This window comes from Lepidochelys olivacea (assembly GCF_965140295.1).
Source record: "Lepidochelys olivacea isolate rLepOli2 genome assembly, chromosome: 6".
Taxonomy (NCBI): Eukaryota; Metazoa; Chordata; order Testudines; family Cheloniidae; genus Lepidochelys; species Lepidochelys olivacea.
This window is the reverse complement of record NC_140416.1, coordinates 86,505,661-86,523,174: the sequence shown is the minus strand read 5'-3', so window position 1 is coordinate 86,523,174 and position 17,514 is coordinate 86,505,661. Positions and strand designations below refer to the sequence as shown.

The 17,514-nt window shown below is 43.0% G+C and overlaps 1 protein-coding gene across 3 annotated transcripts in view; it reads left to right on the top strand.

The window, feature by feature from the left end:
* Positions 1-17,514, top strand: part of MLH3 (mutL homolog 3) — a 38,324-nt gene that overhangs the window by 12,573 nt on the left and 8,237 nt on the right. For all 3 annotated transcript variants that reach the window (XM_084632359.1, XM_084632358.1, XM_084632360.1), the window contains 4 exons: positions 772-844; positions 1,749-1,820; positions 4,832-4,940; positions 9,729-9,888. In XM_084632359.1, coding sequence (XP_084488485.1) covers positions 772-844; positions 1,749-1,820; positions 4,832-4,940; positions 9,729-9,888 — 414 coding nt within the window. The remainder of the gene's footprint in view (positions 1-771; positions 845-1,748; positions 1,821-4,831; positions 4,941-9,728; positions 9,889-17,514) is intronic.

Genomic DNA, 17,514 nt, shown 5'->3' with positions numbered 1-17,514 from the left:
CTACATAACATTTTGATAGGCAGTTGTAGTTGTAGCTATTTGGTTAATTCCGATTCTTTGACATACATTTTCAAAAGAGATTTGCTGAAGAAATTCTGACCTTCAGCTGAGCAGTTTCAATAGCAATCCCAAAGCTCATGTAAGGATTTTTACATTTATTTTAAAGTGTGGTTCTGCTCTGAAAAGTGACTCTAAAAATGGTACAGTAAACATGAAACCCAGTTGTATCTTAGTGCTTCTGTATCAAATGTTTTGCTCATACATTTTAAAATTAATATAAATATGCTGCCAACCTTGCACTTTTACCTTTGGGCTCTGAGAGCCAATCTGGGTTCTTTTCTTCTCTCAAATCTAATCTAATGCAAGTTCTGCAGGCCAAACGATATTCTTTACATCCATGCAGTCACATTGCTTCATGTGGTTTTGTAGAGGTATAAGTGGTTGGGACTTAGTAAAAAGATAGTATTGATGCACAAGGTGAACTAGAATCCAGTCCATTTTCTCTTAGTTGTTACCTCTGTAAGGCTAATGGGAGTAAAACATTTGTCACTAATGGCAACAGGTTTGTCTGAAACACCGGGGAAGAGATCTAGAGACCTGAGGGTTTCATTTTTACATTAACTTTTTCAGGTGGAACTGCACTTTAACTCATCCAGTGGTTCCAATATTAACTATTGGTGGGGAGAGGAGTTTTTCTTTCTAAAGTTTTGTATGTGTCCCTTCTAAAAATGGTTTTGCCAATGGATAATGAACATTTTGAATATGTTACAGGTTCTTCACCAAGTGGACAATAAATTTATTGCTTGTTTAATCAACACTAGGAGTGAAGTGAATGCAAATGCAGGTAAGAATGCCCATTAGTATTGGTTAGGTTGAGCTAGCCCTCATGTAGTTTCAATACAGATAGGACACTGTCCTGGCATTCTGAAACATGTTCAGAAGATGTAATTTTTTTCAGGGATGTATTCTTTTGGTCTGATAGTTCTGTGATGCTAAATGCAAAATAACAATGCAAAATCTCTGTTTCAGTAATATTAAGGCTCTAACTTGGATCTGACAAAAGCCAGGAAACCAAAAGCAAATGCCAGGACTGTGTCTTTATCTTCTGCTGTTGCGAGACAGGAGAAAAAGGCATGTTATTATGAATTAAGAAGAGTGTTGGCCTTCACTTGGAATTTCCTAGATTTTTCTCTCTCTCTGTTTTGGAGATTGCTAAAGGACTTTGTTCATGGTGCTCCTTAGATGCTGTGGTGATTAGTGCTGCTATAGATAAACACATTATATTTCACATTACCAAAAGGTATTGGACTTCATTTTCAGTTAATGGATGCATTTCATCTTTTGTATTGAAACTAGCTTGAGCTATACAAAAATGCTCTCCAAACCAGTAGCTTCTTGTTTTTTATCTAATCTGCATAATAAAATTGAACAGATTGTAGTTGACCTCATCTTTAATACAGAGGGAGTAGGAATTTGGCTGGTGACATCATCATACATACAACTCCTTGAACTTCATTCTGGCCACCCCAGGTTTAAATGACTCATCTGGAGCCTCACATTTCATTTCTGCATTATTTTATTTTTTGTTAACCGAGCTGCCTCCTGAACTTGGCTCTGTTAAATAGACTGATCCCCAGCTGCTAAATCTGACCTTGGTGAGACATGGGCAACGCTCCTTCCTTCTCCCAACATGTGCAGTTGTTTGAAATGAAGGTGCCTGTTGTTAACCTCCTCCCTTACACTTCTAGATGGAAATCTGCTGGTGTTGGTGGATCAGCATGCAGCCCATGAGCGTATCCGCTTGGAGCAACTTATTGCAGGTGAGGATTCAGATGTCCAAGGAAAGCTCTTCACCATCCTAGCAAAGTGCAACTGAGAACAGTCTCCAGGGAGAAAAGGCCCCATGAGACAGCATGCTTACAAAATTATTTTAAATATAAATTTCCTCACGGGGTCCAGGGATCCAGTATGATCCTCCATCTCTCCCATGTCATTGACCTGTATGGGCAGTGGTGAGCTGGATCCAGATCGCACTAGTTCACTAGAACCGGTTGTTTAATTTAGAAGCCCTTTTAGAACTGGTTGTTCCGCGAGGGACAACCGGTTCTAAAAGGGCTTCTAAATTTAACCGGCCAAAAGTGGCACCTTAGGCGCTGACTCCATGGGTGCTCCAGCCCTGGAGCACCCAAAGGGAAAATTTGGTGGGTGCAGAGCACCCACCGGCAGCTCCCTGCCCCAGCCCCGGCCCCAGCTCACCTCCACTCCGCGTCCGCCTCTTCCCCTGAACGCGCCGCCCTGCTCTGCTTCTCCGCCCCCGTTCCCCCCCGGGCTTCCCGCAAATCAGCTGTTAGCGTGGGAAGCCGGAGCAGGCTGAGAAGCAGGTGGCAGCTTCGCACTCAGGCCCAGGGAGGCGGAGGTGAGCTGGGGCGGGGGGGCGCAAGGAGGGCCGCCTGCGCCACAGCAGGTAACCCGGGGGGGGGGGGGGGGAGCATGTGCGCAGGGGAACCGCTCCCCGCCCCAGCTCACCTCCGCCACCCTCGGCCTGAACGGGAAGCCACTGCCCACTTCTCAGCCCTCCCAGGCTTTCTGCCAAACAGCTGATTCGCGGGAAGCCAGGGTAAGGGGGGAACACGGAGAAGTGGAGCGGGGCAGTGCATTCAGGGGAGGAGGCGGAGCAGAGGTGAGCTGGGGCTGGGCGGGGAGCTGCCAGTGGGTGCTCTGCACCCACCAAATTTTCCCCGTGGGTGCTCCAGCCCTGGAGCACCCACAGAGTCGGCACCTAAGGCGCCACTTTTGATGTGATCAGTGGGGGGAGTGGCCACTCCACCCTGCTCCCCCCCCAGCTACACTCCCCCACCCCTAGGAGCCAGAGGGACCTGCCGGATGCTTCCTAGGAGGTGCCCCAGGTAAGCACTGCCGGGACTCCCCACCTCGTCCCCCAGCAGGTCCCTCTGGCTCATAGGGGTGACATGGGCACCCACTACGGTGACCCACGAGACCCTCCTGCCTGGTTCTGGGGGCAGTCAGGGGACAGGGGAGGGGGGTGGATGGGGCAGGGGTCTTGGGGGCGGGGCGTCAAGGAATGCAGGGGGTTGGATGGGGCAGGAGTCCCAGAGGGCGGGGGTAGGCAACAACCCCCTCGTGGGGTGAGGAGGGAACCAGTTGTTAAGATTTTGGCAGCTCATCACTGGGCGTACAGGCATCTGGTAGTACTGGCACCCAAAGGAGTACTAGGTGCCTTTCAAAACAAATAGAATGATCCATGCCCCAAGGAGCTTTCAGATTGAAATAGGTCTGGTGTAATGGAGGGCTAACAAGACAGGCAGGATGAATAAAATTAGGAAAATGGGGGTAATGTCAATAAGATTATGAGGTTTAGCAGTGTGGACTAACGGATGGGATAATGGAATAAAGAGCATGGGTTGTTTTTGTTTGTTTAACTAAATACAATGATCAGAAGAGAAACCTAAAATTCACCACATTTAGTCACCTGAAACTGTATGCAGAGGAATAAAAGTCTTTTCTCTTGCTCGGCCTAATTTTGGTTATAGATCTGTAAAACACAGTGCCCATCCATTGAGCACTTAAAAGATCACTGGCCTTCTCTTTCATCAAAAAGGGCTATGCAGTCCCTGCAAACAGGATTCCAGGAAAGAAACATTGCTCCTTTTGGCTTACTGGTGAAAACAGCTAAAGACTGAGAGCCCCTCTGGGATTGAGGGAAATGGCTAATGAATGGTATTCAAATGGAGACTGTGTGTTAGGGCCCAGACATAGGTAGCCCGTATCTAGTGGTTAGCAGCTTGGTTCAGGAGGTTCTTGTCCTAGGTTATGGGGCATCAGACAGGCACTAGGTTGAACTAATCCAGACAAGATCAGGCACTATTAGGATCACCAGGACTCAGGCCAAGGTCAGGATACTGGTAATCACGCAGATCAGAGTCTATAAAGCTGGGTGAGGCATCCAAACAGCAGCCACATAGAGCCCAGTTGTGCAAACATCTTCCTGTGCCTCTCTTTGTATTTACATAGAAGCCCTCTGCCAATCAGAAGTACTGGTGTTCCTCCAGTCAAAGCCCAAGGGAGACCTTCCTGATGTAACTTCAGGTTTCATTATTTCTCTGCTGGGTTGGTTAGTAACAAGCCACTGGGTGAGAGCAGGGAGGCATCAACTGACCAGGAAACCTGCAGACCCAGCAAGGTTTGAGACCTGCAGGGTCATGACACAATGCACTTATTTTAGATGTTTCAATTCAGTTCAATTCAAGTGGCCATTCCATGAGTTGAGCTAACTCTTGTAATAACCTTTGCTATGTAGGATAACTCCTTTTTAACACTGAGGGGGGATCCAAGTATGGAATTAATCATACTCCCTAGACAATGATTGTCTTTTCTATGACTATCGCTGTGCCCCATGAGTCCCAGAAGGAAGAGTCCTGTGGTCGCGTCTTAATTCAAGCACGAAGGTCTACATGCCAAGCCATAGGGCCATTGAGGATAAAGCCTGCATGTACATTTTAAGAACAGGTTTCAGAGTAGCTTTTTCTTCGCAGAAAGAAAAGGAGTACTTGTGGCAAAAGGTTCCCCCCCACTTCCCCCCGCACCGTGCTCTCCTGCTAGTAATATCTCACCTTAAGTGATCACTCTCGTTACAGTGTGTATGGTAACACCCATTGTTTCATGTTCTCTATGTATATAAATCTTTCCACTGAATGCATCCGATGAAGTGAGCTGTAGCTCACGAAAGCTTACGCTCAAATAAATTGGTTAGTCTCTAAGGTGCCACAGGTACTCATTTTAAGAACAGTATTTGAAATTTTTCTACCCACAGATTCCTATGAGAAGCAGCGTGAAGAATCTGGCAAGAAGAAATTGCTGTCCTCCACCATCTGTCCCCCACTGGAGATTGAGGTAACAGAGGAGCAGAGAAGACTCTTACGGTTAGTAATGGTTGATGGCTCCAATATCTTGGGTGGGATTCCAGTGAATAGGAGAATGTAATTTCTGTTTGCTGTTTTAGATACCACCTCCATTGCTGGAGTTGCTTTCATTCTGCTTTGGGTGCACACTGAGTGAGTTCCAATAACTATAGTGTGAGGAGAAGAGAATAGAGGGGTATGGGAAGTTTGTATGATGAATTGTTAGAAAAGAAGAGTCTCTCTGCCCTTGGGTGTCAGAAACCAAAATCACTACATGGAATAAGAAGTGAACATCGTCTCTCAAATGTTTTGGAATAGGGGATTGGCTACTGTCAGGAATTCTTCCGTCCCATACAAGAATTTTTATTAGCTGCAGATTTGGTTTTGAGTAGTTACATTTATCTAGCAGAGGTTTATTCAGAAATCTCAGCTCTCGCTCTGAGCAGGAACTCAAGTGGGGTGGGTATTTACAGTTTCAAGGTGTTCTCTCCTTTTGTGCTCAGAGTAGGCTTGTTTGGTAATGGGTACTTTTCTGCCCTTCTTGTGTGGACTCATTAGGAACATAGGAATATCTGTACTAGGTCATATTGGTAGTCCATCCAATTCAGCATTCTCCCTGACAGTGGCCAGTGCCAAATGCTTCAGAGGCAGGTGCAAGAAATTACTTAATGGATAACCATGGCATAACCTGTTCATAGTGGAAGATTAAGAAAGAGGGTAAATAGGAGCACCCGATTTACTTTCTTTTTCCCTGTTCATTATTTTGTATGCCTCTGCCATCTCCTCTCTAAACAGTCCTAATATTCTTAATCTTTCTTCATAGGGAAGTCTTTCTGGACCATTAATAATTTTTGTCACCCATCTCTGAATCTCTTCTATTTCTTTTCTATCTTCTTTGAGGTAGGGTGACCAGAACTGAACATACTATTCCAGGTGAGGATATCACATCGATTTATACAATGACATTGTGACGGGTTCCCCAAGGTGCAACCTGGAACTGAGGTACCACTGAGTCCTCTGTCTCACCAACCTGGGCTCCCTCTCACACTGTGATGCTGTGGCAAGCTGCAAACTCCTCCTACTGTACTTGCACAGACATCCCCAGACAGGGAGACATCCAACTGAGTTACATGAATGCCTTCACCAGTCACTCATGAACCAACAATAGAGAGGCTCCAGCCATTTCCCCACAGCTCCCCAGCCTAAAACCCCAGAACTGTACCGCCTTGCCCTGGTCAGAAGCCTGACCAGTGCAAGTCTGTTCCCCAGTCCGCCTCTCCGTCAGTGTGGAGAGGGAATGCACCAGCTCTTGTTTCTGAGCAGATTTCCCAAACACTTCAAGCAAAACCCACTGGTTTAGGTAAAATATAAAACAGATTTATTAACTACAGAAAGATAGATTTTAAGTGATTGTAAGTAGTAAAAAATAAATGGACATATATCTGACATCAGGAATTATAACATTCAAAAACCAGTAGAACACTTCAATCTCCCTGGTCACTCACTGACAGACTTAAAAGTGACAATTCTTCAACAAAAAAAACTTCAAAAACAGACTTCAGCGTGAAACTGCAGAACTGGAATTAACTTGCAAACTGGACACCATCAAATTAGGCGTGAATAAAGACTGGGGGTGGATGGGTCATTACAAAAACTAATTTCCCCATACCGTTACTCCCACCTTCTTGTCAACTGTTTGCAATGGGCCACCATCATTACCACTACAAAAGTAATTTTTCCTCCCTTGGTATTCTATTAATTGAATTGTCTCATTAGTTAGACTGACCCCCCGCTTGGTAAGGCAACTCCCATCTTTTCATGTACTATGTATATATACCTGCTACTGTATTTTCCACTCCATGCATCTGATGAAGTGGGTTCTAGCCCATGAAAGCTTATGCCCAAATAGAATTTGTTAGTCTCTAAGGTGCCACAAGGACTCCTTGTTGTTTTTGCTGATACAGACTAACACAGCTACCATTCTGAAAACAGACCAAAGTTGGTCACCTAAAAAATAAAAGTAGGATCGCAATCTGAGTTCTATAGACTAGACAGGATTTGAATCAAGAAGCGTCTCATCCTGACGGTACGGTTCCTTAATACACAAAGCTGGGATTCTCCTTCCCAGTCTGGAACCATCTCCCCAATTCAAAATCTTTGTTCTCCAGGCATGTTTCCAGGTGTTGAGTTGTGGGGGGAGTGAGGCCAAGCGATGATGTCACTTCCCTCTTTTATAGCTTATTCCAGCTTGCTGAAAAGATCCTTTGCTGAGTCAAGCAGTGTCCATTGTCTATGTGCTATCTCTGAGAAGTCTCCATTGTATATGGTTCCTGGGATAGTCCTTGTGAGTGTGTATTCCCCTTAATGGGCCATCATCAATATCTGGCTGTTCCTTTGTTTTACCTGAAAGGCTGGTTGTTCCCAACCTTACAACATATTTCAGTAACACACATATAGCAAACTTCACATACAATTATAGCTCATACAATCCAACAGGATATTAATGTTCAACAGATCAAGACTTTTAAAATGATACCTCAGAAGGCATACTTTGTACAAAACATATCATAATCATATAACCGTGGTAAATATGGGGGTGCCAGGGTGTTGCTTTGGGGTACAGAATGTCACAGACATTACAATATTTCCATATTATTTTCTCTCATACTTTTTACACCCTACCATTTTGTGTGCTTTTTTGGCTGCCTCTACACATTGAGCAGTTACAATGACATCCTGGTCTTTTTCCTTAGTGGTTGCAATTAATTTAACAAAGTATCTGTATATCAAATATATCAAATTATTGTTCCTAAGGTGTGTGCATTTGTCATTTGAATGTCACCTCCCATAATGCTGCCCATTTTCCTCTGAAGTTCCACACAGTCTGTTCTAGTCCCAACTAATTTATATAATTTTGTATCTTATGAAGATTTGGCTACTTATCTTTTTTTTTCCAGTTCATTAATAAAATGTTTGTTCTAGTGCAAACTTTTGTCAAATTAAAAACTGAGCTTTTATTAATATGCTGTTTTTTTCTGTCTTTGTCTTTTTCTAACCCATGACAAAACTTTGTCTCACCCCATAGCCACTTAATGTTTTTAGCCTTTTGTGAGGGACTGTCAAAGACTTTTGGAAAGCCCATATAAATTCTGTCAACCAGTTTTATTTTATCTACTATTTTGCTTACATGCTTAAAGAATTGTAGTAGATTAGAGAGGCACAGTTTTCTTTTGTGGAAGCCCTACTTGTTTTTTCCCATCATATGATCATCTTGGAGTTGTACAATTCTGTTTTTTGGTATATCTGGTAAGACTCAGTTCTGTGATTCTCAGGATCATCCCTAGCATCTTTTTTTAAGGATAAGTAAGCTTCTTGCTGCCTACCATTCCACTGCTATAATAGCTCATTATAATGAGCACATTTTTTTGCGTATTTCAGCCATTTGATTCGTAAGCTCCTGCAGAACTCTTGGGTGTATGCTGTCTGATACCAGTGACTTGTTGCTCTTTAATTTATTAGCTTGTTTCAGTAACTCCTCTCTTGGCATCTCAAGCATTTTTATTACTTGAAAAGAGTAGGTCTGGGGTAGATATCTCAGAACACTCTGTGGTGAAGACTGATGCAAGGAAATCCTTAAACTTCCTGCAAATATCGTTATCTCCTCACTTGTTCTCGTTACTACCTGGTAGTCTTTCCATTCTCTGCCTGGACTGTACCACTTCCCCCGTGGCTGGTAGGGGAATCCGGGCCTGCCCTCTATTCTGGGTTCCAGGTCAGGGACCCTCTAATCAACAGCCAAGGTCTACAACATCCCACCTTGCTACTATTTCCCTGAGCCTTGTCCTACTCTGCATCTCTCAGGCTTACTCCACCACCCTTCTGGATAAACTCTTCCTTCAGAGCGTGGATCCCCAGGGTTTCTACTGTCTCCCTGGGTTTCCTCTTTTCCCTCTCTAATGCCTAGGGAGTGACTGCAGGCTTCCTCACTGCAACCCTTTTTTGCTACCAACTTCCTACCTTTATACTAGCACCACCTGTTCCCTCTTAGTAGGGCTCCATCATCAATCAGGCATTGCGTAAGGCTTGTCTACACTTAAAACACTGCAGCAGCGCTGCTGTAGCATTCCAGTGAAGATGCTAGCTATGCCGATGGGAGGGCTTCTCCCATCACTGTAGCTACTTCATCTCCCCGAGAGATGATACCTAGATTGATGGGAGAATTCTTCTTTCGACTTAGCAGCGTCTACACAGGGAATTAGGTCCATTTTAACTATATCATTCAGAGGTGTGGATTTTTCACACCCCTGAGCAACATAGTTATATTGATCTAATTTCCTGGTGTAGCCCAGGCCTTAGCAAACCTAATTTCCCTCAGGCATGGCCTGTCAGGTTAAATGTCTCTTCTCAGCCTCATTAACCCTTTCCAGGCTAGTGTGGGGGTGAATACCCCATCATAATATTGCATTGCATGTATATAATATATTGTGGTCACTGTTATCTGAACTTCCTGTGTGTATTTTAAGAAAAGAGACCTGCAGACATGGGGAAAAGTGTACAGCTTCCTATTGTGCAGTAAAGCGAACTCCTGGGGTCTCAGAACCATGGAGCCAGCATTCTGCACAAATTTAATGGAGAGAAATGTGGACTGAAAGAGAAGCATTGCTGGGAAATCCTGAGATGCCATTATATGGGTGGAGGAGATGGGAAGCTTCTGTGTGGGGAGTGCAGAAGTGTCCAGCTCTGTGACTGATCCTGTAGGTGTGTGGAAGAGGGTGCTTCAGTTTCTCATTTCTGAGGTTTTCTTCTCAGGTGCTGCCACAAAAGCCTGGAGGAAGTAGGCCTTGAATTATCATTTCCAGAGAACAACAGCTCCCAGATTCTAGTTGGGAAAGTCCCCCTGTGTTTTATGGAGAGAGAGGCCAATGAATTACGACGGAAAAGACAGCCTGTGGCTAAAAGCATTGTGGAGGTTAGTCCTGGATGTGGAACTTGAGCAAATTACTTTGTGATGGTGTCATTCTGCTCTATATTAATGATGCAGGGTGTTGGAAGAGTGGCTTCTAAGTGAGAAAGCTAAAGAGAATCCTTGCTATGCTTTCAGGAGAACTATTTATCCATGTCCGCTGGCCTCAGGACTGCTTCTTTGCTGGTGTACTTTTCATCTTCAGTGAGAAAGTAACTCCTCTTGAAAACGAAAGGAGCATGACTTACTAATACTGTTCTGTCCATGTGGGATAAAAGAGAGCAAAGATTTACTTATTAATTGAATAAGAGGCTACATGGTTGGATGGAGAGACTATTATTTTAAGTTTAATACAACTAAAATGAGACTCCCTAGGACAGAGGCTCGTGTTCAGCAGTGTAGGCGACAAGGTTGGTTAAGAGGTGTCCTGCTATTTCTGGTGAAGAGGAGTGAGCCACCAGCCTCTCTCCCCTAGGTCTGTGTGGCAGCAGAATTGATAACACATGTACCTTAGACAGAGAGGCAATGTTGATAGAGCACTAGACTGGGACTCAGGAGAGCTCAGTTCTATTCCCAGTTTGGTCCTGGCCTGCTGGCATGTGACCCAGGGCAAGTCACCTCACCTCTTTCTGCCTCAATTTTCTTGTAATAATAATGATGTTCCTTTGTAAAGCACTTTGAGATCTACTAAAAAAAGCACTAGATTATAATTTATTATTATTGAGCACAATTAGTGTTAGGCAGTGATGTTTGTTTTCTTTTAGTCCCATAACTAGGCTAACTATAAGTCTATAACTGACATAATTAGGGATGATTGCAGATTTCGGGAAGTGGATGAAATAAAAATTATAGTGGGTGAGCTGCAAGGAGGATTGCATTTAAAGACAAGAACAAATTAAAATATTATTGTTTTAAAGACTCTCTTGCTCCAGTTGTATCTGTGTGGCTTTCGGTTGCACCTGGGAGGAGTTTGAACTTTGAAATTCCTTAGAAAATGTTGGTGGCATGAAACAATACCTGCAATCAGGAATCAGATTTGAAAAATATAAGTGGCAGTAATCTCTCATATTCTGCTCACAACTCAAGCTCCATCCATTCATGATGCCAAAATCATATACCTCTTATCGTAAATCATTCATAATTTGACTGCCCCTCTTTCTTGAGTGCTTTGATCAACAGTGACATAGTTAACAAGACTGATATTTAAATGCCATCATTAGGTGTCAGAGTTGTCTTCTCCTATAAACAAATAGGGATAGTTCATCCCTCTCAGAGCTATTGTTTCAGGCTTTCTGAAAACTGAGGCAGAAATTGCTGCATCAGTTGCTTGCAGTTCACATTTTGAAGATTTTCTTCACACCCATAAGTATTAGAGTATAAGTATTTTTAAATAAAAGCACAATATAATAACAAGATGCAGCCACCAGGCTGAGCCATTGTAAGCCATTCCAATCCTACTCCTGTTTGCAATATGTTTCTCTTTTGTTCATGTGTAAGAGTTTATATACAGGGAAAGTGCCCTTTTCAAGGGGTGATACTGCTGATCTCTTGGGGCAAAAAAACAGGTTGTGAAATGCTGTTGGCTTAAAAAATTGACCCATTTCCTTGTACTTAATGTGTGAAACTTGTAGACCTTAAGCTACAAGACAAGTGTTATAACCACCCCAATACAGACCTGCTTGGATTTGACTCATTGAAGGGAGCCCTTTTTTGAGCAAATATTTGGTTTTATGGTGTTTGCTCTTATTCCCCATTATGTCATCTGCTGAATGATATTAGCAATATGAACAAACATGCTTACTTAGGAAGCAGGGTGGATAAAAATCAATTTTATTTAAAGTAAAAAATAATCTGATATTTAAAATACATTTTTTAAATATATTTAAAATACAGTTTGTTTATTTAAATAAACCTATTTAAAATTAAATTTGAAACTGACGATATATGTTAAGGCCCAAAGTTATTATAATCTATTAAAGTCATTTAAATTAAATTTAAAAAATAATGAGTACATTTTTGCTCCGAAGTACAGTATTAAAGAAAGTCAAACTACTAAACTAGTGGATGTCTCTGGCTAAGCAACTTGAACCAGAATTTGTTGGAGTGCAAAACCAGCTGTTGACAGTAGTAGCCTCTTCTGCAGGTGAAGAGAGAATATTTTTTTATTTCAGTTTATTCAACTAGTTCAGTTCAGTGATTAGTTAATTCAGAGTTAAGAAACCAGATGAGACTTGAAAAATCAGGAAAGCTTTTCCTCCAATCTATGAATAAAAACTAGGTGTGAGAGGATGAGATCTACTAGTTATAACATCTTGAAGGACGTGATGACCAGAAACAATCAGATCAGTTGACTAACTACAGATAATGCTTCCTTTGTTTAATAAATCAGTTAGTTTGAAATTTAAAACATGTTTTGCTAAACTTTATGCTAAATATTTTTCTTTCGTTTGTATCCTGCACATTTAAAATAGTTTTATTTTAAAAATAAAATTCTATTTTTTGTATTTTTAAATGCATTTGAATTTCCATCCAAATAGAGATTGACACAAATCACAAGTAAAAACATAATAATAATCTAGTAAATAAGAAATGCATAATTCACCAATTTCTAACGTAGTAAAATATGTAAAAGTTAAGAATCTTAATAAATCTAAGTTAAGCTATATAATTACTTAAATAAATGTGTCTAGATATACTCTATCCTCCTGGGTAGCAAAAACTAAAAGATGCTCCAAATTTAGTGTAAAGGCTATCTTTAGTTGCAATTCAACTTGGTTTTGTGGTTACCAACCAATGAAACCAACTTTTCTTTCGGAAAATAAATTATTTGAATGTTTTAAATCAGCATTTTCTGCTTGCTGATTTAAATTGCGATTAAAATCAGTGATTTAAATTACTTTGTTTTAAATCAATCCACCCTGTTAGAAAACAGCATCTTCTGACACATCAAGTTCATTCTTTTTCGAGTGATTCTCCTCATGTATTCCACTTCCAGCGCTCATGTGACCCATGCATATGAGGTCTGACTCTTTTGGCTAGCAATGTCCATGAGGGCCATGCCTGTGCCCTGGATGTCCTCATGCCTCTCTTCCCTCTTTTCCCCTTATCCACCGCCAGAGATAAAGGACAGAGTAGGCCCAGCTGTCCCTCAGCTCCTTCTTACTGCCCGTGGCTGCAAGACAGAACCCCTGCAGAATCTGCTTCTCTGCACAGTGTGTGACTTTACTGATCATGTGTGTAATTATATATATAGAGAGAGAAAGAGAGTAATATTTGTATAGTTAGCGTAGTGTCTTTTTTACACTTAGTGGCTATATATAACAAACAAACAAAACCCTCTTATTAAAGTTAGGGACTTCCCCAGTACCAGGATTTAATTGCTGTGATAGAAAGGAAGTCCCAAGGGTTCAAAACTTGCTCCTCCTATGATTCAGCTAGTCCGCTTAATGATTCGCACTCAAGGTGATAGATGCTCAATCTGTTGCTCCTTCTCCAAGAGGACACAGAAGGTGAGAAAGGTCCACCTTAAACATTTTTTCCTGAAGCTCTCAGATAGCGCCTCCTTAGAACTGGAGAGAAAAGGGCCTCTCTGGCCTGAACAGGCTTCCTCAGTCAATGCTTCAGTTTTCTGAATACAGTAGGAAGGAATATCCTTCCCACAGCAAGCACAGACCTCAAATACCCTTCTTGGGACCTAGTAAAAGGAAGCATAGATCTCCTCAGACTATTAAGACAAAGGGTAGTTCATGGTCCAAATTAGGTTTCTCTGACACCCTGATAAAACCCAGTTGCTGAGCACACATGGTACTGTCTCAGGCAGTGGTCTGCATTTCACCTGGTACTGACTCTCGATGCATGAGATGTCAATGACCTGTCACCTCTGAATCTGCTACTGACCCCTATAGTACAGATGCTCCCAGCACTGACTTTCTTGGCACTGAAGTTATTTGTGGTGTCACGTGATCTTGCAGTGATCATGAAGCCTGAGTCACCATAGTATTCTCAGCTGTAAGAGTGCCCTCTGTATTTTGGGATTGACTACCAGTATTGCTACAGTACCAGTCAACTCTTCAGCTGCAGTGGTGGGGAAGACTCAAGCTCACCCCAAAACTCTGGTTAGGGTAGAGGAGGAGTACTCATTTTCTTTCTCCCCTTTTGAGCATAGTAGGGAGGGTATCCCCCAGCCACTCTTCTCTTTTCTATTCATATGACCTTTGCTGGTCTAACAGGGAATCTAGAAGTTGTAGATGTACACCTATGGGATCTCAGGGAGAGCACTCACCTTGATATCCAACCCCATGGCCCCCAGCCTCTTACTCCTACAATGTGCAATCTTGGGCCCTTTGGGGTATGCAACCAGCAAGAAAAACTACCTCCACTACCCCTTGTAGATTTAGATCTCATTCCCCTATGAAACTTCATAGAGTGCTCAAGGGGCGCTGATGGTACAGACTCACAGTATAGCACAGGAAGATGAGGAAGAACACCTGCAGACAGTAGAGCACTTGATCCCAGCAGTGGTCTAGTCTTCCTTACCAGATTAGGCAGTAGGTCCCTCCACTTCCACTCAGCCGTATGATTGGGAAACATTTCAGTAACTGCTGCATTACATATTGGAAATCTCCATGGAGGTAGAGCAGGAAGACTCACACAAGCTACTGGATATTTTGTACTCTTACTTGCCTGAAAGGCGTGCCTTGCCAATTAATGAGGGGCTGTTGGAGCCAGCAAAAAAATTATAGTAGACCCAATCATCTGTGGCACCTACTTCTAAAAAGGCAGATAGGTACTGTCAAGTCTGTCATAACATTGGACAGATGGTGCTAGAGATCATCACCCCTGGCTACCCTATATATTTCTACTCCTTGCCCCCTGCGCTACCTTCCCCATCCCTCTTCGGGAATCCTTCTCATGAGAGCCTATTACAAGCAGAATTGGCCTTATTGCTTCACGTAGGAGCCATAGAGGAAGGGCCCTCAGAATTCAGGGGAAGAGGCTTCTACTCTGTTTTTTCTCATTTCGAAGAAAAAAGGGGGTCTTTGTCCTATCCTAGATCAGAGGAGATTCAACAAATATATATGGCACCTCAGATTCAGGATGGTAATACTTGCATCCATCATTCCATTTCTTGTGGCTCAGGACTGGTTTGTAGCTCTTGACTTCCTGGATGTGTACTTCCATAGAGCTATCCACTCATCCCACAGGAAGTACTTGAGACTCACAGTAGGGCCCAACTATTACCAGTACAGGTCTGTCCATGGCACCAAGAGTATTCACAAAATGTCTGGCAGCGATAGTAGTGCATTTAAGGAGAAAAGGTATCCATGTCTATCCATATCTGAATGAGCAGAGGAAGGTCCAAGTAGGAGACTACAATATCAGTTCTTTCCTTGTTTTCCCAACTGGGATTCTTTGTGAATTGCAAAAAATCGTCTCTCACCCCATAACAGACAATAGAGTTCATAGGAACCATGATTAGCTCTTGATCAGCAAATCCCTACCTCCAAGAGGACATCTTATGGTCTCTTCAGTCCATAACAAATGAGCTAAAATTTACTTTAACAAGGTTGGTGTGTATATGCTTAGGACTGTTGGACCATATGACAGCATGCACATATGTGACACTGCTTGCCAGACTTCACCTGTGGTCCTTGCAGTTATGGGTGAGGTTTGCATACTCCCCGTCAAAGCATCACATGAGCAAGAGAGTCCTGGTCCCACCCCAGATTCTATGAGAACTCAGTTGGTGGCTGGAAACATATAGAAGAGGGTTTCCTTCTTGATCCCCTCCCTGACAATAAAACTCATCACAGACACCTAAGGTACAGGTTGGGGTGCCATCTGCATATGCAAGGGATCTGGTTTGAAATTGCATGTGAACATCCTGGAGCTCAGGGCTTCTAGCTGGCCTGCATGGCATTCCAGCTTGTTCTGCAGGACTCCATGTTGCAGATCTTGACAGACAATATATCCACAATACACTATGTAAAGAAGCAAGGAGGTGCTCGGTCATCCCCTCTCTGCCAGGAGGCCATCAAGCTGTGGACTGGATGTCATCTCCACTGGGTAATCCCATTGGCTTTAAACCTTTCAGTAGCCCGCTAAAGCCTGAGAGGCTTCTTAGGCAGCACACAGCAAGCAGTCACAAGTGGTCACTGCAGACCTCCATCATAGCACTGATATTTCACCATTGGGGGATTCCCACAATAGATCTGTTCACAATAGGAAATATTACCAAATGCCTGAACTTCTGTTCAAGAGGGGGTATGGGACTGGGCTTCTTAACAGACACCTTCTTTCTACAGTGGTCTGAGCCTACGAAACACCTTTCCCTCCATTCCCTTGATGTCCAGATTAATATCCAAAATCAGAGAGGACAAGGCCATACTGAACTTAATAGCTCCCGACTGGCTGAGGCAATTTTGGCTGTCTTACTTATTGCAAATGTCCATTTTATCTCCCATCCATCTTCTGCTCTGTCCAGACACGGTATCATAGAACTACAGTCAGATCTTGCACCCAGACCTACAGTCATTGCATCTGATTGCTTGGATTTGGCTGGTTGAGCACTTCTGACAGGGACTGTTCCTGACAGGTTAAAGAAATCCTCATGCATAATAAGAAACCATCTCCTATGAATACCTACTCCTCCAAATGGAAAGGTTTCTCTGTATAGGCAATTCAGCAGATTCTGGATCCAATTGGGGCCATGGTACCACAGATGTTTGACTACATATTGCACTTGAAACATGCTGGATTGGCATTTAGTTGTTTCAGAGCTTACCTTGCAGCTATATTGGCATGTCATGCTCTGATACTGTCATATGCAGTCTTCTCATATCCAGTGGTATTGAGATTCTCCAAGGGCCTCTTGGATATTTACCCCCTGCGGGAGTCCCAGCTCCTCCTTGGGATCGCATGTTGTCCTCTTAAAACTCATGGAGCCTCCATTAGAGATACTCATGGATTGTTCAGTACATCACCTTACTCCTAAGAGAGTCTTTCCGGTAGCTGTCACCACAGCATGGAGTGCGAGCATGCTCCAAATCTTTATGGCCAGGCCTCCTTTATCCTTTCACAAGGACAAAGGGGTTCTGAGAATTCAGAACCCTAGCACCATAAGTTCATCCCTAAGGTAGGTAGTCTCGACATTTCACCTAAATCAGCCAATTAACCTATGAGTTGTCTTCCTGAAGCCACACTCAATGCCAAGAGAGAAGCTGCATACTTTGGACATTTCTGGAGGCTTGCTGTATTACTTTGACAGGATTAAATGTTGTAGACCGTCTCCCTGGGTTGTTGGTTTTTTTATGTATATATTTAGTTTGTCGAAAGGCCAAGCCATCTCATACACTGCATGATCTACTTAGAGACCTTCTGGGATCTCCACTGTTACCAGCTAGTTTGTGAGCCTTTCCCTTCACACATCAAAATACTGCCTGTGCCTTGATGGAGGGTGTCTTCAGGAATGTGCCAGTATCCAAGATCTCAAAAGCAGCAACGTGGAGCAACCCACTGACTTTTGTCAAACATTGCACACTTGAGTGGGTGTATAGAGGTGATGCCAAGTTTGGGAGAGTAGTACTTCAATCTTTGAGTAATGCAGCTGGCTTTTAGTCTCACCACCTAAAG